The sequence below is a fragment of the Phascolarctos cinereus genome, unplaced genomic scaffold (assembly GCF_003287225.1).
Source record: "Phascolarctos cinereus isolate Bilbo 61053 unplaced genomic scaffold, phaCin_HiC Scaffold_4;HRSCAF=312, whole genome shotgun sequence".
Classification (NCBI taxonomy): domain Eukaryota; kingdom Metazoa; phylum Chordata; class Mammalia; order Diprotodontia; family Phascolarctidae; genus Phascolarctos; species Phascolarctos cinereus.
In genome coordinates this window covers 122,679,239-122,701,989 of record NW_027555847.1, presented here as the reverse complement: position 1 = coordinate 122,701,989, position 22,751 = coordinate 122,679,239, and the positions used below count along the sequence as shown (strand labels likewise).

At 37.2% G+C, this 22,751-nt stretch overlaps 1 protein-coding gene across 1 annotated transcript in view; it reads right to left on the bottom strand.

The window, feature by feature from the left end:
* LOC110221646 (phospholipid-transporting ATPase ABCA3-like) overlaps positions 1–22,751 on the bottom strand; it is a 207,041-nt gene that overhangs the window by 59,600 nt on the left and 124,690 nt on the right. Inside the window, exons 16-18 of the mRNA XM_078152511.1 lie at positions 12,796–12,894; positions 7,200–7,371; positions 3,402–3,705 (exon numbers count right to left, since the gene is read on the bottom strand). Coding sequence (XP_078008637.1) covers positions 3,402–3,705; positions 7,200–7,371; positions 12,796–12,894 — 575 coding nt within the window. The remainder of the gene's footprint in view (positions 1–3,401; positions 3,706–7,199; positions 7,372–12,795; positions 12,895–22,751) is intronic.

Below are 22,751 nucleotides of genomic sequence, written 5' to 3'. Positions count from 1 at the left end.
AAGTCTTCTGTGTCACATGAGCAACAAGATAGAGGACTAGACATTTTCTCTACTCCCTACAACCTCTTAAATCTTTCCAAAACAGAAATTATGTGCTAAAGATAAAGCAACTTCAGCTTGTCTCCATGGTCTAGGATACCTAGAATTCAAAGGAATATTAAAAAAAAGAATTGATAATTACTGACCCAGAGCTCATTCAGCACCCCACCCCTACCAGCATCAAGTTGGCACTAGTAGACACAAGGACCCACTACAGCCTTACAAACAAAACCCATACTCATATTCTAATCCCCCACTCCTTTTCAGTGCTATGGAGATCCCAGCTTACAGCCTATGGAAATTTACCTTGGTTGCAACAGACATCCAGGCAGCAACAGCCCTTCAAGAGCAAAAGCCTGCCAGAGGCCAAAACCCTCTAGTACCAGTGCTACAAAGCTCTTAACTCTCAATGCCAGGGTGGAGAACTCAGGAGCACTAACAGGGTTAGACCAACAGCATTATACCAGCAGAGCCAGGGCCAGGGCAGATGACCCTGTAGCATCAGCCAAGCAAAGCTCCGAATTTCCACTACTGGGCCAAAGAAATAAGAATCACAGGGAGGGGGACAGGACACTATGTGTTCAGGGTTTGGGTGGGGGGAGGATAAAGCAGGTTGCAGCACTTCACCAAGCCTGAGGGAAAGAGCACAGTATCTAGCTGGGACCAGTTCTGCCAACCAGAAGTCACTTGGGGCAGTCTCTAATCTCATGAACCATGAATTGCCCAGCATAGGAGGAGGCTGAAACACTTTGAGATCCAGACCCCAGGGAAACCACTATCGGAGGAGAGGGAATCAGAAAGTGAGTGATAGGGAAAATAAAGGTGGGGAAAAGATTGACATTACCAAAGATCTCAGGAAGAAGAAAACTCAAAGACCTTGTACTAAATAAATCAATAGGAAAAAACAGTAACAGTGGATGGAATTATGGCTTCCAGATCTAGTGACCATCTGGTACTGGTTGAAGAATAGATCAGTGGAACAGAATAGACAAGGGAGATTTAGAAACAATAGAACTCAATAGCCTAATGTCTGATAAAGTAGAAAACATGAATTACCTGGAGTGGCAGGGGAGACTCCTTATTCAATAATAATTGCTGGAAAAACAAGATAGTAGTCTGGCAGAAATTAGGCTTAGGTCAACACCTTATGGTATATTCCACAATATGTTCTAAATGGATAGGCAATGTCAATATTAAAGATCATATGATTAAAAAATCAAAAGGAAAACAGACCATATACATGTTACAGCTATGGGAAGAAGAGATATTTTTAACCAAACAAAAGATAGAGGTAATTATAAAAGATAAAATAGGTAACTTTGATTACTTGAAACTGAAAAGCTTCTGCACAGACAATATTAATGTGTCTAGGATAAGAAGCTAGGATGGGGGGAAATCTCTGATAAGAGTTTGATATCCAAGATATGTAAGTAATTAATAAATCTATATACAAATATATTTAAGACTAGTAGCCATTCCCCAGTAGAAAAATGGTCAAAGGATATAAAAAAACAGTTCTCAAAATAACAGCAAAATATTCACAACCACACAAAAAAATGCTTCACATCACTAAAAACAGGAGAAATGCAAATCAAAACAACCCTGAGATTTCACCTCACATCCTACAAATTGTCAAAAATTACAAAAAATTGGTAGCAGTCAGTGTTGGAGGGGTTATAAAAGGATAAGCACACTAATACAACATTAGTAAAGCTGTGAAATTATACAACCATTTTGTAATGCAATTTGGAATTATGCAAATAAAGGGACTAAAAATGACCCTTAGAATCAGAGACTCCATACTGAACTTATACCCCAACGAAAGCATCGATAAGAAAGACCCCATATACTCCAAAATATTTATAGCAGCATATCAAATTGCTTACCGGCTCAGGGAGGAGAGAGGACAGGGAGACAGGAAGAGAATTTGGAACTCAGAATTTTTAAAAAAATGTTAAAAATGTTTTTACATGTAATTAGAAGGAAAATAAAATATTAGTTTAAAAAATGAGAAGACACGAGCTATAGAATTATAATAACTCCATTTTTGTCAGACTAAATAAGATATTGTGCCTGAAAAAGTGGGAAATGGAATTATAGAATTTTAGCATTAAAAGGGTACCAGCAATCTTATTTAACCAAATGGTCTTCCATCCTACACTTAATGAACTCCAATGAATAATCCACTTTGAATAGTCCTAACTGTTAGAAATTTTTTCTTTTCATCAACTCCTAATTATTCAGCAGGTACTCTTGGTTTTACCTTAGGAGGCAAAGATAACAAGTATAATCCCATTAAAATGTGACAGCCCTTCAAATACTCTATCTTGGTCTCTCTTTTTTTCTTCCACTATACTATTTCACTTGGTGATCTCATCAGCTCCCATGATTTCAAAGATCTTTATACTAATGGAATTCAGATCCACATACTGATCCCTAACTTTTCTCCTAATCTCCAGTCTCAATCTCCAACTGTCTATTGGTCATCTCAGACTGAATGTCCAGTAGACATCTTAAACTCAAAATGTCCAAAACTCATTTCATTATCTTTCCCCCAAAACTCTTCCTCCCTCTAAAACTTCCCTATTACTGTCAAGAGCACCATCACTTTCCAACTCAAATCTGACCTCAGAAACTTGACACTTACTAGTTGTGTGACCCTGGGCAAGTCACTTAACCCTGATTGCTTCAACAAAAAAAAAAAAGAAAAGAAAAGAAAAGAAAAGAAAAAAAAGAATATACAAAGGGAAATAAGGTGAGTTAAAGTTGGAAAGAAAATGTGAACCACCTATAAAATATGGTTGTAAATATGTTAGTTGCTTTTAAAAAGTCATTTCTGCTCACTGAATCTTACTAAGTGATCTAATATAACATTAAAAAGCTAAAGGTCTCCAAGTGCTGGAATAATCCATCAGGATGAATGATAAGTAACAGGGGAAGATCAAACACTTTCCAGGGCATCATTTCTTAAGAGTGGAGACACAGGGAACCTCTGAATTAAACTCTCAAAGTAGAGCTTAGTTTTTCATGGGGGTGATTTCTTATCAGCAGCCACTACTCTTTAACAACCAAATCACGTCATGTTAGTTTGCCAGATCCTCTTCCCATCCATAAAGAGACTAGTGGACCTTTGTCCTTAACAGGTCTTTCTCTCTGATTTCTGTAGACTATATGGACAAGACAGGTATCTGTTGTACCAGCGATCCAGACAAATGAACACAGAGTGTAATATAATAATGTAAGGTATTGTGACTTTGTGAATTTGTTAGTATAAGACAACATACAGAGATGAGTTGTTTCATTGCAAATGGCCTACTGACAAGGCTTCATAATTCAACAATACCTTTCTATATGATTCTTACCTGGCACTGGCATGGGTATATGTCCATTACTATCTAGAATTTGAATAAAGATTTTTTTGAGGTTCGGATGCAGAGCAGAAGTTCCAGAGAAATTATAAGGCACAGTTGTTGCAGGGTATGCATTTAAGGACAATTTTAGATAAGATGGATCTGGAATCTTAGAAGAGTAGTTGATGGCCGTAAGAGCTATAGTAGTACAAGTCAGAGGCACCAGAATCTGTGCTGCTATCATCTTCCACTCACGCCAAGTATACATAACCTTCTTCATCAACATGGCAAAGAACTGCTGGCAGTGAAGACAAAGCTATAAAAAAAATAAGAAAGACATAGTATAAATAACATTCCCAGATTTAAACATATAAATCTAGCTGAAACTGTTTAAGTCATATGATCTGAATGTAATTTGGTGGAAAAAGAGAATACATGAAGTAAACATGTTCCTGAACAGATACCTACGAACTAAATACATATCAAAATACACTTTGTTTTTGTTTCTATAAAATAATAATTTTATAATATATATATATATATATATATACTGTATATGGCATATCATGTATAATATACTTATGATAATCATTTAATAATTTTTATTGAGCTACTACCACATGCAAAATACTGAACCTCACCAGAACTCTAGTCCTAAATAGACAATTGCCCAAAGGACATCTCTACCTGGATGTTTCACCAGTATTCAAACCTGACATGTCCAAAATGGAAGACATTACCTTCCTGCTAAATGTATTCCTCCTCCAAACTTTCCTATTGAGGGCACCAGTGTCCTTCCATTCACAAAGGTTCCTGGTTTCCAAGTCACTCTGGATTCTTTCCTCTACCTCCTCTCTCCTATACAATGAGTTCCCAGGTCCTGTTGATTCTTCCTCTATAATATCTCTTGCTTCTAGCTCCTTCTTTCCTCTCTCATGGTTATCACTCTAATTAATTTCTTGTCTAGACTACTGTAATAGTCTCCTAATGGGTTTCCCTGCATCCAGCAGGTACTGTCTCTAATCTATCTGAAACACACCCACCAAACTTTGAGTGAATCTGGCCAGGTCAATATTCTGCTCAGAAATTTTCAAATGATTTCCTGTTGCATCTAGGACAGAATACAATACTCTTAAGCCTGGCTTTTAGGGCCCTCTAGAATCTATTCTTCCAACCCTATTTCATATTATTTCTCTTCAGAGACTTTACACTTCATACAGTCTGGATTACTAGCTGCTCTCGGCAGTCATGCAAATTATTCCTCATACCTAGAATGCATTGCCTCCTCTACTTAGGTCTCAGAGTCCTTTATCTTCCTTTAAGGTTGAGTTCAGCTATTACCTGAACTCAAAGGAGGTAGCTGTTGGCACAGTAGACAGCATGCTGGGCCTGGAGACAGGAACACCTGAGTTCAAATCTGTCCTTAGATACTTAAAAGCTATATGACCCTAAATGTCTCAGTTTCCTCAACTGTAAAATGAGGATAATGAAAGTCCTACCTCACAGGCTTGTTATAAGTTTCAAATGAGGTGATATTTGTAAAAAGTGCTTAGCACGAAGACTGGCACATAGAAGATGCTAGACAAATGCTTATTCCCTCCCCCTTCTTTTTTCTTCCCTCTACCTCTTCGATGAACCCTTGACTAATTCCATCCCATTCCTAGTGATGTCCTCAAATGATCTTATATTTTATCACTTTCACACACATATGTATATGTATACATATATGTACATATACATATACACACATACTATAAGCCAATAAACTGTAAACTCTTCAAGGTTCAGACTTTTACTTTGGTCTTTGTATCCTCAGAGTTTAGCACAAAGTTTTGCAAAAACCAGGCACTTAACAAATGTTACTTGTATACACGTTGTGTCTTTTCAGTAGAAGGTAAGATCCTCCAGGGCAGGGGCTCTTTCTTTTCTCTTGATGCTCCTATGTGCCTAGTATAGGGCCATGAACACGATAAATATTTATGTGAATGTTAAATTGAATCTAACGTCTTACTTGTGTTTGAATTCTGGTTTTCATACTTACTTTTTGAATGACCATGAACAAGTCATTGAGCTTGTTTCTTCCTATGTAAAATGGGGGTTAATAATACTTACATTACTTCACAAGATGGTTATTTTGAGGAAAGTGCCTTAAATAAGTAGTTAAATGTGAGTTGTTATTATGTTGAGGTGGTGGGGAAAAAGAATAGTGCCTGCCTTCCAGGAGTTTACAATCTATCTGGGAAGATTAGGTCGATGCATATTAAAAATAAACAACAACATGAATTAAACGTTACTATGATACAATAATAAGACAACAATACAAAAGATGGTCTTTCAATAGAAATCTTCAATGAAGGCTAGACGACTACTTAGAGATTTTAAGTAAGTTACTTATTGGACTAAACTGCCTCTGAGGTCTCTTCCAATTCTGAGAATCTGTGATTTTAGACCATAATGTAATATATAATAAAATATCAAATAATTGGTATTTTTTGTGTTCTGAAATCAGAGGAAGCATTTGTTATGGGTTGAAATGGAAGAGAGTTCCCATGGAAAGGTTTCATGCAAATCAGGAGAGGTTTCATGGAAGAGATAGGGTTTGAAAAATGAGTAAAACTTGGTTAGTGAGAAAGGAGGGGAAATCATTTCAGATGGGAAATGCTGTTGACAGAGGTGAGGTTGTGCTTAGGGAACAATGAAGATACCAGTTCGATTGAAACACACAGTACCACAATAAAGAATATCGAGAAGTATGGGGCCAGAATGTAGAGGTTCAATGACAAGGAAAGGTGTTTGGACATTCATAAATGGAAAATAAGCAGGTTTCCCCCCTCAGAGATCACTAGTTAGGCTATTTTGATTAAATTTTAAAAACTCAATAGTTTTTAAAAAAGATGACTTCTCTGAGTAACCAATAATAGAGTACTTAAGTACTTTAGTTTCTACTCCCTAAAAAGTCAAACCAATTTGATCACGTTGTTTAAAACAAAACAAAACAAAAAAGCACACTATAATGTCTCATAAATTTGTGGGAGCCAGTGTTTATTTTCAAGTTAAATAGCATCTTATTTAATGCATAATGAAACATTATGGCTGCATCCTCCCAGTGTTTGCAGGGTTATTAATTCTTCTGTGATCTGCCACAGCCTGGAACCTTTCCTTATCTACCATTTCCATTACACAAAATACCCCAGAGGTCTGAACTTTTGATTCCAGGGACCTGTGTCTGCCAAATACTTCCCATCTGTGGGTCTTGGGCAGGACACGTAATCCTTCTGTACCTCAATTTCTTTGTCTGCTACATGGAGATAAATGATACTTGACCTAACCCCCTCATAAAGTTGTTGTGGGAAATGTGTTTTGTAAACTTTATAGTACCACATAAATGTTGTTATTAAGTCATTTAGTTGTGTCCAACTCTTTGTGACCCCATTTATGGTGCTTTTTTTTTTTTTTTGCAAGATACTGGAATGGTTTTGTCATTTCTTTCTCCAGGGTCCTCATTTTACAGTTGAGGAAACTGAAGCAAACAGAGGTTAAGTGATTTGCCCACAGTCACAAATCAAGTAAGTGTCTGAGGACAGATTTGAATCCAGGTCTTCCTGACTCCCAGGCCCAGTGCTCTATTCACTGAGCCAATTAGCTGCCACCTACATAAATGGGAGTTATTATTATTAGCAACCCAGTCCTAGACAGATTTTCCATAGCTGATATCTCAAATCTTTGGGTCTAAAATAATTAAACCAAAATATTTTTCTTATATTTTAACTGTACCTTGTCAGGTTGATAATACCAAACAAGGTTGCTCACCCCAGTATTTAATTTCACAGGAGATTTCTTTTTAGGTAGAACCTTCAGATCTAATTCATTTGAGTCACTAGGATTTTTACTTCCATCTGCATCTTCTGTATTTTTCTTGTATTTCATAGTGGGGACCTGGATTGCTTGAAGATCTATGCTAGAATCCACCAATTTACTGACCCTAAATAAAAAAAGCACAAGGCATTTCATTTACTTGCAGATAAAACAATGTAAATTCAGAAAATAAGAGGCATTCAAATGTGAGAACTATAAAAAGATAGGGATTTATAGCATCCTCATAGAGGAGGGGTGATATGTAGAATGGAGACTGGTTTCTCAAATCATTAAGACAGTAAAACTTTCTCATCACCTTCCTTCTTGCCCTAATAAAAATATAAGAGGAATGGGCAATATGGGAAAGTGTATTGGCTTGGTATAATGGGTCAGTGTCTCGCCTATTGTTATGTACATTTGATGTCAGTGAAGCTCACAGCATAATTTAACAGTGCCAGGAGCTGAAGACTGGGGCACACTATGCAGAATGAAGTTGCCATTTCAAGGATGGGATTGGATTGAAAGGCTATATTTTATTCCCACCTGATCCTGCGTATATGTCTCTGTTGTGTAGACATTTCCCACATCTTGTTATTTGAACCTACCATTGATCAAAAAAGTCTCTTTTTACATTGTCTTTCTCCCCATTCAAGAATAATAGGTCAAATATATATAGTGTATTTAAGCTTTACTATGTGCTTTAAGGGAGCACTTTCCCTTGGATAAGAGGAAAGTAATCAACTATATGACTTGATCAAGGAAGCAGTTTTCTACTGTGAACAGCAAAACTGTTGTGTCCTTGAAAAGGGGCAGCATCCCTAATCACTCTCAAATTTGGCACAGACCTTGAAATTCGGAAGGCACAGTTTTGCCTCTTAACTTCCAGAGGAAGCACAAAAACAGCTATTAAAATTCTAATACAAGGGAAGGTGTGTGACTTGACTAGAATTAAAGGTAGAAATGTCATGACACCTATTCAGGAGCTCATTCTTCTTCTTCTTCTCTTTTTTGGTTAAGTAATGGCAAGCTACAGCTCCTGGCTTCTTTTCTTACGGAGCCAAATCAGATACTGTATTTCTCTGACTCCTTTCCAGAGGTTCCAGTTGCTCCTGCTCTGGTACTCTCCTTTCTTCCCTTATGAGAGATATGGAACAACAGGTAGCAGTGATGGTGTTATATGTCACAAAGGTTTTAAAAACCAGGTGACAGGGAGGGTGATTGTACTGTTATCAGAATAAAGAAGTAAGAAGTTAAGAGCTGGTTTTTTGATGAGTAAAGGGGTATTCAGGTATTGATCTTTCCATTTTCTATTTCTTTTTAAAAACTTCTTATTTTTTAAACAAAAATGTGTTTATTTAATTTCAAATCCTGACTCCATGATATTTTTGTTCTGTATGTGACATTTTCTATTTCTTTTGCTTGATTTGGAGTTGCCAGTCCATGAAATATCATGCCAACTAAGTTAGCCCAACAAGACTTTCTCAGAAGTATGGAATTACAATCCAATTCCACTCCTTGCACATAAGTACTCATATATATCTTAAAGTTATTGTTACGAACTACATTATTAACTCGTGTCATCTCTGATAGATTTGCAAGTTTGTATCAAACTAGAAACATTTCCAGAACTCCATGTGCTTACCAAGTCCCCCAACTCTCTCTCTTTTGACAAATCCTGTCAGTTTTACTAAATGAGATTAAGCCAGTTTACCATTCTACTGCTCACTTGGTAAAAGCTCCTAGGAAGGGTAGCTGGAAAGGTTGGTTGGGAAGGAGAATTCAATGAGCACTGAAGTTGCTTCCTGGAGCAGCATTCTAACAAAACTTTTAGAAAGAGTAGTTTACAATCATTGCTTCATCTACGACTTTATTATAATAGCCTGTAGCAGCTAAGTAGCCCAGTGGACGGAGTACCAGGCTGGAGTCAGGAGAATCTGAGTTCAAATTCTGCCTCAGACATTTACTAGCTGTGTGACCCTGGGCAAATTACTTAACCTCTCTCAGCCTTAGTTTCCTCATCTGTAAAATAACAGTACCTACCTCCCAGGGTTGTTGTAAAGATCAAATTAAATAACATATATAAAGCCCTTTGTAAACCTTAAAGCTAATTAGCTAAAAGCTAATTTTTATTCTCAAAGGTTACCAATGATCTCCATGACTAAATCCAAAGGCCTTTTCTCAGTCCTCATACTCTGCTGCTGACCCACAACTACTTTTTTTTTAATCTTTTTTTAAATTTTTAGGCAGTTGGGGTTAAGTGACTTGCCCAGGGTCACACAGCTAGTAAGTGTTAAGTGTTTGGTCTGAGGCCACATTTGAACTCAGGTCCTCCTGAGTTCAGGGCTGGTTCTCCATCCACTGCGCCACCTAGCTGCCCCTCCACAACTACTTTCTGACACTTTCTCTTTCTTGATTTTTTTTCATAACACTGTACTCCACTGGTTCTCTTTTCACGTCATTTTTCACATCTTTCATCACTCTTTGATTCCATTTTCTCCTTCTACTTGCCAAGAGTATGTTTCAGGGTCCAGGATTTAACCCTCTTCAGCCTGGATAATTTGAATACCTAACCTATTCTCACGGTTTTTGCTATCACTTCTATGCAGATGATGCAACTTATCCAAAAGCAAAGTCATCACCATTCCAAAACCAGCTCTTTGTCCCAACTTCCTTATTCTAATAAAGGTACCATCACCCTCCCTGTCACTTGGGTTTAAAATCTCAGGGTGATATATAACACCAAACCTGATACTTATTGTTCCGCATCTCTCTCTTGTGTCTAAACTTGAAAACGTTCTCTACTAACAGTGCCTTTGATTATTCTCCTTTCAACTCAATTCTAAAACTTTTGAATTTGGCTTCCAATCTCATCGTCTAACTGAAACTGCTCTCTCCAAAGTCATCAAGGATCTCTTAATTGCCAAATCAAAAAGCCTTTTCTCAACCCTCATCGTTCCTGACCTTCTTGACCTTGATCTGAAACCTCTGACATAACAAAACACCCTCTTCTCTTAGATACTCATTCCTCTCCAGGTTTTGTGGCATGGCTCTCTCCTGGTTCTCTCTCCTGGTTCAACCCTAATCCTGTGACCACATCTTCCCAGTCTTTCTTGGATCTTCATCCAGACCATACTTGGGTATACCACAAGGCTCTATCCTGACCTTTCTTCTTTTTTCCTTTCATACTCTCTCACTTGGTGATCTTATCAAGTCCTATGAATTTGATTATATATTGAATCAAGTGAAACTAGCTGGTTCCATTATGATCTCAGTGCAGATAATTCTCAGGTATCTATATCCAGCCCTAACTTCGCTTAATTGCTTTTTAGATATCTTGAACTAGCTGTCATGTAGGCATCTTAAAACCTAACATATCTAAAACAGAACTCATTATCCTTCCCCCTCAAATACTCCTCTCTTCTAAACATCTTATTGATGAAGGTACCACCATTTGCTCAGGCATCCAGACTCATGACCTTGGTGTCATCTTCAACTCCTCTCTTGCATTCACTCCACCTATTCAATCTGTTGCCCAGGCTTATTATCTCAACCTCCACAACTACTCTCATGGGTTTCTTCCTCTCCTTTAAACCTGCCACAATCCAAGTGCTCTCATTATCTCACAGCTGTATTGTATACTACAACAGCCTTCTTGTTGGTTTCCTTGCCTCAAATTTCTCCCAACTCCAATCTAACCTGCTGCCAAAAGCGATTTTTCTAACGTGCAGGTCTGACCATGTCAAGTCCTCACTGCTACTTTATATTACAGAACAGTCATTCCTTATTGCCTCCAAGATCTAATATAAAGATCATCTGCTTAGCTTTTAAAGTCTTTCATAACCTGTTCCCTTCCTACCTTTCCAATGTTTTTACACTCTACTGCTTTCTTTGTATGTTGTGCTCCAGCAATGACAGTCTTTCTGCCTGTCCTCGTGACACCTCTTCTCCTGAAACTGCATTTTTATTCGCTGTCCTCTATGCTTGGAGTGCCTTTCCTTCTTACCTCAGGCCTTAAACTGCTTTCTGCAGGAGTCCCTTCCTGCTCTCTACATGGCTACTGCCTTTCCCCTTAAATTATCTCCCATTTATTATGTATGTAACTTATATGTATATAGTTGTCCGCAAATTGTCTCCCCCATTAAAATGTGAGATCCTTGTAGTCAGAGACTGGTGTTTGATTTTTTGGTTTTTTTTTTTTTTTGGCTGTTCTTTGTGTTCTCAGTATTTAGCACAGTGTTTGGACTTATTAAGTAAGGGCTTCATAAATACTTGTTGACTTCTGAATTACCCTATACATGCAAACAACCACAAAGTGCTTAATTCTATCTCCATAGTTTCTTTCATGGCCGCATCCTTCTCTCTTCTCCTACTATCATCACCCTATTATTGAAGGCTCTCATTACTTCTTGCCTTATTTATTATGATAGTCATTTAAGTGATCACACTAATTTCTCTCTTCCCCCTTCAATCTACATAAAACTCCACAGATTAGTTTTCCCAATGAACAATTTACTCATTTTCCTGATTTGAAAAGTTTAAATAGCATCCCACTGCCTACTAAGTGAAGTCTAAATTCTTTAAATCTGGTATTCAAGGCCGTCCCTAGTCTGGCTCCAACCTGCTCATCTAGGTTTCTTTCATGCGCTTTCCCTTCACATCCTGCAAGACTCAAACAGCCTTGGTACTGATACTTCATCACTACCCTTTGCTCTTATGATTAGAGGGTGGGGACATGAACTCCAAAGCCTGCTTATAAGACGGGGGCTCAGCATAGATATCTCCTCCTTCCTAAAAGTTTGAACTACTTTGGAGCTTCTCTGATTTCTCCAGTAGCCCTTCATCCCCTCTAGAGATTTTTCTTCCTTCCTCTCAATCCTAATATAATTTTATTTATTCATCTCTTAAATACTGACCACATTCTACTTTGTTTAGGGATTTCTATTTCTAATATTAGAAAGGGCACATAATATATTATAATTTACATTTTATCTCCCCTTGACAGCAAGGATCACATATTGTTTTATTTTTTGATGCACAATATACATAAAAGGTGCTTAACAAATGTTTGCTGAATTGAACATCTTGTTTATCTTTGCAAATCAGAAGCAGGTAAGTTTAATGGATAGAATCAGGAAGACCCGAGTTCAAGTTTGGCCTCTGATAAAATGGCTATGTGACTTGTCACTTAATCTCTTGCCCTAGGCAACTCTCTAAAACTATAGTTCAGATAAGGCACCAACCTGCATTGGAAAAGAGAGGTAATTCATCTGGGAGTTCCCTCTACCAGTAAAATCACAGGTCCAGTCCTCATTCCTATTTCTCTTTCCATCCTGTACATAGTGTATGTTCATCAACTGTATCTAATTGAATTGAATATTCCCTGTTCATTACCTTTGTGTTAAATGTACAATGCAAAATTCATCCTGTAGAAGAATGATTCCGTTATGAATCCACTTGTGAATTCTCACACTAGTCCCTCTTTACCCCTAATATCATACTTGATAAAAAAAAAAAAACAGAGTCTAAAGTTATGTTACTTCTCTTTACTCACTTAAGGAAGACTTCTTCCATAGTAGTGACTGAAGCACCATAGCTGGCAATGCCCAGCTCTGTCTGTTTCTCTTCCAGTTCAGTAAATAGATATTCAAATCTGGAAAGATAAAGCAGAGGGAAAAGAAGAATGAAAGGAATTCCCCCTTTAGAAGACTTTTCTATGTTTTCTCTTTTTGGAGTCTTATTTGTTTTCTTGCTCCTTTAAAGGCCATAGAGCTATCATTACACTGACATCTTACTCATGCTCTGATAAAATGAGATATAATACTCCGAAGTTTGGCACTGAGAAGGCCTGAGAACTTAAGACAACTACTAGCCCCACTGAAACCATTTCTACTATCCTAAACTTTGATGGTACCACAATCCATATTTATCTAGAAAATAATGCTGAGTACTATGAGCCAATCATGTTACTTTTTTTTTTTTGAGGCAATCGAGGTTAAGTGACTTGCCTAGGGTTACACAGCTAGTGAGTGTTATGTGTCTGAGGCCTGATTTGAACTTAGGTCTTCCTGACTCCAGGGCTGGTGCTCCATCCACTGCACCACCTAGCTGCCCCCAAAGTATTTTTATTTTTTTTGCTTTTTGGTGAGGCCATTGGGGTTAAGTGACTTGTCCAGGGTCACACAGTTAGTAAGTGTCCAGTGTCTGAAGCAAAATTTGAACTCAGGTCCTGACTTCAAGGCCGAAGCTCAATCCTGTTACTTTTAATGACAAGATGAAGTTTGAGTGGTAATGTCTTAACATGCTCTGGAGAACCAAGAACACTAGGTAAGTGCACTCAGTTCCCACAAAGGGAACATTCACCACCATACCACCCATCTCTGTTCTTCTTCACTTCTACTGCCCACCTTGATTTACTTCTTCATCACCTTATACTTAGATTGTCTTCTCACTGGACTCCCTCTTTTCTTAGTCCTTTTCCTCCCTCCAATCCATCTTAAATACTGATACCTAAGGTTAAAAAAAAACCCTCTAAAAAGCAATCTGGCGGAAATTAGGCTTGGATCAGTACTTTATGCCATATTCCATAGTACATTCCAAATGGTTACACAACCTTAATATTGGAGATAATACTCGGTAACTGAATCTATAAAAGTCTATTGAGGGACTGGGTAGGCAGATTTCCAGATAGGTTATGCATTTTGTAGTTATTTAGAATAAAATTTCCTTTTCTATTTTTGCTTCTTCAGTTATAATTATTATGCAGAACTGCTATTGATTTTTTGAGGGTTTATTTTATAATCTGAAACTCTGTTGAAGCTATTAATTGTCTCAATTAGTAATTCTAGGAATTCAATAGGATTTTCCAGGTATACCATCAGCAAGGAAGGATAATTTTATTTCCTCCATACATATCTTTATGCCTTTAATTTCTTTCTCTTTTCTTGCTGCAATTTCTAGCATTTCCAGAATTATATAAAATAATAGTGGGGGGAGAGGGCATCCCTGCACCTCTCTCATATTTACTGGAAAAGTTAAAAAGGTCCTAGTGTAACCTCATCATATAGGATACTTTGAAAAATATTTTATTTTTTCTAAGTACATGTAAAAAACAATTTTTAACATTCATTCTTTAGGAGTAGATTACTTAGTGTTCAATTAATTTTTAGTCTATCCATGGCCCCTTATTGAATATCATTTTACTGTAATATGATCTGAAAAGAATGTATTTAGCATTTCTGCCTTTCTGCATTTTATTGTGAGGATTTTATGCCCTAATACATGATAAATTTTTGTGTAGGTACCATGTATCACTGAGAAAAAGATATTTTCCTTTCATTTCCCATTCGATTTTCTCTAGAGATCTACTACATCCAACATTTCTAAAAGTTTTTTTTTTATAAAATTTTCTAAACTTCTGTAATTTTCTAAAATTTCTTCTTCTCCTTAATTTCTTCCATGTTTATTTTTTGTTTAGATTTATCTAGTTCTGAGAGGAGAAAGTTTAGGTTGCCTGCTAGTATAGTTTTACTATTTCCTCCTGTAACTAATTTTAACATCTTTAAAAATTTGGATGTCATACTATTTGGTGCATATGTTTAGTATTGATATTACTTCATTATCTATAGTGTAGTTTCATTATCTAAGATGTAGTTTCCTTGCTTATCTCTTTTAATTGAGATAATGATGGTCCTTTTAATGGGATTTATTTTTGCTTTTGCCTTGGCTGAGATACTGATTACTATCCCTATTTTTTTGTTTGTTTGTTTTGTTTTTTATTTAGCTGAAGCATAATAGATCCTGCTCCAGCCCTTTTTACTTTATGTGTGTCTCTCTGTTTAGACTGTGTTTCTTGCAAACATATTGTAGAATTCTATTTTTTAATCCACTATGCTATCTGCTTCCATTTTGGGGTGATTTCATCCCATTCACAGTTACAATTACTGTATATTTCCCTGTACCCTATTTTTTCCTGTTTCTTTCTCTATCTCTCTGTCTCTGTCTGTCTCTGTCTCTCTCTCCCCCCTCCCAACTCCTTTCTCTCCTCAAAAGTGTTTTACTTCTGACTACCAACTTCTTCAATCTTTTCTCCCTTCTATTACCCCCCAATTAAGTCTGTATATGATTTCTTGTTTCAGCTAATTCTGATGACAGTAAGGTTCAAGCATTACCCAACATCCTGCTCCCATCTTCCCCTCCATTCCAAAAGCTCTTTCACTCCTTTTACATGAAATAATTTACCCCATTCGACCTCTCCCTTTCCCCTTCTCTCAGTGCCCCTCTTTCACCCCTTAATTTTGTTGTTGTTGTTGAGTTTTTTTTAATACCATCCCATCATAATCCACTCAGACTCATGCCTTCTGTATACGTATAATTCTTCTAACTGCCCTAATAATGACAAAGTTCTTAGGTATTACGAGCATCAGCTTTCCATGTAGGAAAGTTAACAGTTTAACCTTACTGAATTCCTTATGATTTCTCTTTCCTGTTTACCTTTTTATGCTTGTCTTTCTTTCTTTCTTTTTCTTTTTTGCTTTATTGGTGAGGCAATTGGAGTTAAGTGACTTGCCCAGGGTCACACAGCTAGTACGTATCAAGTGCCTGAGGCTGGATTTGAACTCAGGTCCTCCTGACTCCAAGGCCAGAGCTCTATCCACTGCACCACCTAGCTGCCCCTTTTTTATGCTTCTTTTGAGGCTTGTATTTGAAAATCTTATTTTCTGCTCAGCTCTGGTCTTTTCATCAGGAATTCTTGAAAGTCCTCTATTTCATTAAATATCCATTTTCCCCCTGAAGGTGGAAAAATATTCAGTTTTGCTGGATAGATGATTCTTGGTTATAATCTTAGCTCCTTTGCCCTCCAGAATATAGTATTCCAAGCCCTCCTATCCTTTGGTGTAGAAGTTGTTAAGTCCTGTGTTATCCTGACTGTAGCTCCATGATATTTGAATTATTTCTTTTTGGCTGCTTACGGTATTTTTTCCTTGACCTGGGAGCTCTGAAATTTGGCTATAATATTCCTGAGAGTTTTCATTTTGGGATCTCTTTCAGGAGGTGATTAGTAGATTTTTCAATTTCTATTTTACCTTCTGGTTCTAGGATATCATGGCAGTTTTTCTTTAACAATTTCTTGAAATACGATGTCTAAGCTCTTTTTTTTTTTTGATCATGGCCTTCAGGTAATCCAATAATTCTCAAATTATTTCTCTCTGATCTATTTCCAGGTCAGTTGTTTTTCCAATGAGGTATTTTACATTTTCTTCTATTTTTTTCATTCTTTTGATTTTGTTTTATTGGTTTTTTTATGTCGCATGGAGTCATTAGCTTCCACTTGCCCAATTCTGATTTTTAAGGAATTATTTTCTTCAATGAGCTTTTATACCTCCTTTTACATTTGACCAATTCTACTTTTTAAGGAGTTATTTTCTTCAGTGTGTTTCTGTACATCTTTTTCCACTTTTTGTGCTTCCTTTACCAAGTTGCTCACACTTATTTCATAATTTTCTTCCATCACTCTCATTTCTTTTCCCAATTTTTCCTCTACCTCTCTTATTTGATTTTTAAAAACTCCTTTTTGACCTCTTCCAGTAAATCTTTTTTTTTGGGGGGGGGGGCTGAGCCCAATTAATTTTTTTCTTTGAGGCTTTTCATGTAGCTGTATTGACATGGTTGTCCTCTTCTGAGTTTGTGTTTTAATCTTCCTTGTCACTATAGTAACTTTCTATGGTCAGGTTCTTTTTGTTGTTGTGTTGCTTGCTCATTTTCCAAGACTATTTCTTGATTTCCAACTTTATATTAAAGTTGGGCTTTTGCACGTGGGGTAGAGAGGATACTGTTTCAAGCTTCAGGTTTTTTGTGCTGATGTTTTCAGTTAGTTCTGGGGACATATAAGTTTTCAGTTCTTCCAAGATGGTATGGTCTAAGGAGAGGTATGGTGACTGCTCTCCTGGCCTGTTCTATGGTCTGTGAGTGGCCTTAAGCACTCTTTTCTTCCCTGGAACTATGACCAGGATCCTTGCTCCTGTGTGGCTATGAGTTCTAGTGTGCTTATACTCCTTCTTACTGGAGACTATGACTTAGGCCTACATACAGACAATGCAACAGAATCCTGCACCCAAGTGTCAGCAAATCGTCCCCTTGTAATTTCCTTCTGACTATTTTTCTGACCCTCTTACCATCTATAGGCTGAGAACTCTGGAAGTCGCTGCTGTTAATTCAGTTGCCCTCAAGACCTGCTGTTGGCTTGCTGGGGCATTTCCTGCTGCTGGCTTGAACTGGACTTCACTCCACTCTCACCCCAGTGAGACAGACCTTTCCTGTTGACTTTTTAAGTTGTCTTTGACTGGAAAACTGTTTCACCCCATCTTTTTGTTGGTTCTGCCATTCTAGAATTTGTTTTGAAGAATTATTTTAAAGTTGCTTAAAGGGGAATTTGGAAGAGCTTAGGCAAATCCCTGACTTTACTCTGCCATCTTGGCTCCCAAATTCTGAAAGACGCTTTCTTTTGGTTTTAGGTAGATGCTTTTTGAAATTCCACTCTACTCTGCATCTGCTGCTCTGCCTGGTTTCAGCTCCTTGGAAAAAGATGCCCCTCCCAGGCTAAACTCATCACCTCTAATCTCATTATCATGCTGTTAACTCAAGCCTTGACTGACACCACCTTCCTTGGCCTCCTCTCCCCTCTGACTGGAGGGCTGCAGACTGGGGTACCAAACTCCTCCAAATACCCTCCTTTATAGAGGGCAGAAACTGTAATTTTTCAGCCCACTCAACTAAACATGTTGCCCTGCTTGATTTCAATGAAGGGGAACAAGATTCCTCCTTGCTTTCCTGCCTATTTTTATGTGCTATTTCCCCCTTCATTCAGTTGTTAGTTCCTTGAGGGCAGGGAATTTCTTTTTATTAATTGTATCCCCAGCACTTAGCACAATGCCTGGACATTGTAGGTGCTTATTAGATTGGATCTGATATTTAATGTTTATTGGATTAGATAGGATATTTTAAAAATGACTTTCTGTGCCTATACTTTATAGAAAAAGTGCTGTACTTTGTCAAGGGCCTTTTCTGCATCTGTTGAGCTCATGTGCTTTGGGATGTTTTGGTTTTTAATACAAATAATAATGTTGGTTGTTTTCCTAATGTTGAAACAACCTTGCATCCTTGGTATAAATACCATTTGGTCATAAGAAATGGCTAAATCGTTATAGTTGGATTGACAGGATTTTGTTTAAGGATTCTGAGTCAATACTCATTAATGATATTGGCCTATGGTTTTTCTTCTGTGTTTTATCTTTCCCTAGTTTAGATATTAAGACTCTATCTCATAAAAGGATTCTGGTGGAGTGCTTTCTTTCTCAAGTTTTGGAAATAATTTTTGAAATATGGGCATTACCTTCTATAAGTTTGATAAAAGTCTCCTGTGAAACCATCAGGACTAGAAGCATCAATTTTCTCTGGTAAATCTTTTACCTGGGCAGCTAGGTGGTACAGGGGATAGAATGCTGGGCCTAGAGTCAGGAAAACTCATCCCTGAGTTCAAACCTGGCCTCAGGCACTTATATAGTTGTGTGACCCTGGGCAAGTCACTTAACCCTGTTTGTCTCAGTTTCCTCATCTATAAAATGAGGTGAAGAAGGAAATGGCAAACCATTCCAGTATCTTTGCCAAGAAAACCCCAAATGGCATCATGAAGGGTTGGACACAACTGAAATGACTGAACAACAATAAATCCTTTACAACTAGATTTCTCTGAAACTGTGCTATTTAATATCTCTGTTTCATCTTCTGATAGTTTGAGTATTTTACATTTTTGAAGGTATTCCTCTATTTCTTTTGTGTTCTCTCACTTTTAAAGCATATAACTGCACAATAGGTTCTAATTATTAATTTTTATTTCTTATGGTTTTACTGTGATTTCCTGTTGTTCACTTGCTATTTTATTGATTTGATTTTCTGCTTTCTTCTTTTAATCAGAGGTCAACCAATCTGAGGGTTGACCAATTTCATAGTCTTTGCAAAGAACTAGCTTTTAGCTTTATTTTTCATTTCCAGGGGGTTTTTGGTTTCCAATTTTTCTATTTCCCCTCTAATTTTTAATATCTCCTCTTTTGTGCTTATTTTAGGTTTATTTGTTGGATTTCTGATTTTTTTTTTAAAAATATATGTTCACTTCATTAATCCTCTTTTTCTATTTTGTTAATGTATGTTTATAAGGCTATGATTCCCTCCCTCCCAAGGACACCCAAAGGCAGCTTTAGCTGCATCCCAGAAATTTTAGTATGTTGTTTCATTGTTGTCATTTGCTTTCACATAATTATTGCCTTTATGATTTTCTTTTTAACCCACTCATTATTTAGAAGTTCATTGTTAAGTCTCCATTGGGTTTACATCTTTTGTGGCTCCTGAACCAATGGCTATTTTTTATTGTGCTATTATCTGTAAAAGATGTTATAACTATTTCTTCCATTTCTTTGCAAAATCTCAGTGCCCTACTTCATAGTCAATTTTTGTAAAAGTGCCATGTGGTGCTGAGAAATATGTATGTTGTTTTGCTGTTCAATTTAGAAGACTCCAGAAGTCTTTTAATTCTAGTTTCTTCAGCAATTTGTTCAAGTCCATATTTTTCTTTTGTTTTTCTTTCTGTTGTACTTATCTGAAACTGAGAGAGCGATATCAGTCTCCTGTCATGATTGTGTTACTGACTATATCTTCTGTAACTCAGTTATGTTTCCTTTATGAATCTGGATGCTAAGGCACTTGGAATGTTTAAGTTCATTACTGATATTGGTTTGTGGTCTATAGTTTCTTTCAGCATAATATAGTTTCATTATTGTCTCTCTTTTTATTTTTAAATGTTTGTATTTGATGCACAGTAATTTTTTCTAATCCCTCAGTTTTATTTTATGTATATCTTTGTTTTTAAAATGTGTTTCTTAAAAGCATGTATGTGTATGTGTAAGCAAGTATGTTTATGTTTATTTTTAAAATGTGTTTCTTAAAATGTGGGGTCTTTTCTTGCCTTATCTATCGCCATTTTTCATTTTATTTAATTGTTGTATCCACTCACATTTAGAGAGTTGGGCAATCATCCCATCCCACCCCCCACTTCTGCTGTAAATAGTATTGAGTACCTTCAGTTACTCTAGCTAATCATATAAAAAGTGGTTCTATTCCCACTAGCTTTCTTCTCCTCACTCTCAATTCCCCCCTCCTTTTGTCACCCCTTTCCCTTTGGGCTTTGTGCCTTTTTCTTTCTTATCTGGTTATTTTGATTCTTTTTCCTTTTTTTCCCTCTCAGTTAAGTAGATTTCCCCCTTCTCCTCCCCTTCGACTATTACTGTTCATTAGTTTTTCTCAACTTCACTTTTTATGCCCCTTTCCAAAGAGAATTTCTCTTACTCTCTTCATTATCCATTCTCTATTTCTGTCTACTCTGGACACTTATGCTCTAATTCATGGCTGCTTTAGTTATTTAGTCTCTCTATATTTCCTGTGGAATCAAAAGTTCTGAGGTCTCCATTTTGGGCTATCCCCTTCTAGGCAGTTTTTGTCACTGTTTTGCAGAGCTTGCCCCATAGATTCCTTTTTTCCATTATACCTCACTCCAGAAAAATGCTAATTTCTGCAGATGACAGAGGGACATTGCCCCATGGTAGGACACCCACTACCACCACATATCTGATTATGTAGCCCATCATTAATCTATAGTCTTCCTTTGGTTGCCTTCTTTTCCCCATTTGCCTTAAAATCTTTACCCTTAGGCCCAGGCCCTCCCACTCCCACTCCCACATGTGGCTCTCAGGAGCTCCAATTCCCCCTTGTGAAGTAGTATGAGTAATCTTTTCCAGCACCAAATTCCCCAGATCATACTCAGCACAAAGTCTCCATTTCCCCTTAGAGACCATTTCTCATCATCAATGGGTGCATTCATTAGTGGAACCCTATCCCTATCCCATCCCCAAAACAAAGGCTCCTTCTTTTTCTCTCCTCTTTCCAACCCTTCCTCCCACCTCCTCATCTATGCCTGCAGATTCCTTTTTTCCTGAGAGACCATAAGTGTAACCTTACCCTCATTGCTAGCCCTGAATTTGACCTGAGCACATCACAAACTCCTCTTTTTGCCCTTGCTTCCATTCTCCCCTTTCATCTACCCTGCCATTTTGTAATGGAGTCCCACAAAAAACATCGATTTATCTGTTTTATATTTCATAATACCCCATGCTCACTTCTTCATTGTTACCTCCACTTCACTTATGGCTTAAGTCCTATATCCTTCTGTACATTTAGGAAGATTTTTTTTTTTACTGGTCTCTTTGCTGTCACCCTCTTACTGTTGTGATCCCTCGCTGCTATATTCATTCATCGCTCCTGCATTTCTGTTGCCTAGGGTGTTCAAGAAGCTAATAATCTCTTCCTGAGAAAGTTTTGAATACCTTTTTATTATTAAACATCTATTTAAAAAATGATTAAGCTCAATTTTACAGGGTGGATCACCCTGGGCTGTATCTAGAACTCTACCACTCTTTGAAACACATTATTCTATTACCTCCTACATTTTCTGTTGGATACAGAATAGTCTTGCATTATTAAATTTTCCTTATTTTTGTATTCAAAATCTTTCTTCTGATCAATTGCAGAACTTGTTTGTTAAATTTAACCACTATATGTCTTGGAGTTCGCATCCTTGGATTTTTTCCTAGAGGTGATCTGTGAATTCTTTCAAATCGTATTTCATTTCTGTGTTCAGAAGTTCAGGGCAGGTCTCTTGTATTATTTCTTACATTGCGGTATTCAAGTTTTTTGTCTGTTTTGTTATTTTGAGAGACCCACATCCTTAAATTTTTTCTATGCATCCTGTATTTGCGTTCCCAATATATTATTTTCTCTAGTGAGGCTTGCCATTTCAGATTCCAGCTTTTCTATTCTGCCCATTATTTTTGCTGTGCAAGCTATAAATAATGCTTTTGTAATTCTTATTTCTCTTTTGAACTACTTAGGAACAGCTTGTTGTGGTTTCACATTCTCTTTACATTCTATAGGTTTCTCTGTTTCATCAAATACTGGATCATTTTCCTTTTTTTTTTTTTCCACTATTTACTCCTAGATGCCTGAACTCGTTTATTAGATATGGAGGCCATATTTCCTGTCCTACTCCCTCTGTTTCTTAATTATCTGGCCTAACACTTGCAGTTCAGAGACCTCCCATGCTGTTGCTATGGGACTGATTTCTATAGTTTGGGTCTCCAAGGCCCTGTGAGGTGGTGAAGTGGGGTTTGTGACTTAACTCTATTTAAAGCCCAGACACAAGTCCTTTATCTTTCCCTCTCTTCCTCCATTCTGTAGAGATCTTTTGCAACACATCTTGGTGCTGACTGTCACAGCCTGAGCAAATTCTGCAGTCTGAAGCTAAATTTCCATGGCACTGGAAAAAGGGAAGGGAGCCTAGGTTGTAGGGTTGGATTTTGTCATAAGCCCATGTATCAGTTCCTTGGGTTGGCTAGTGTAGTCTTG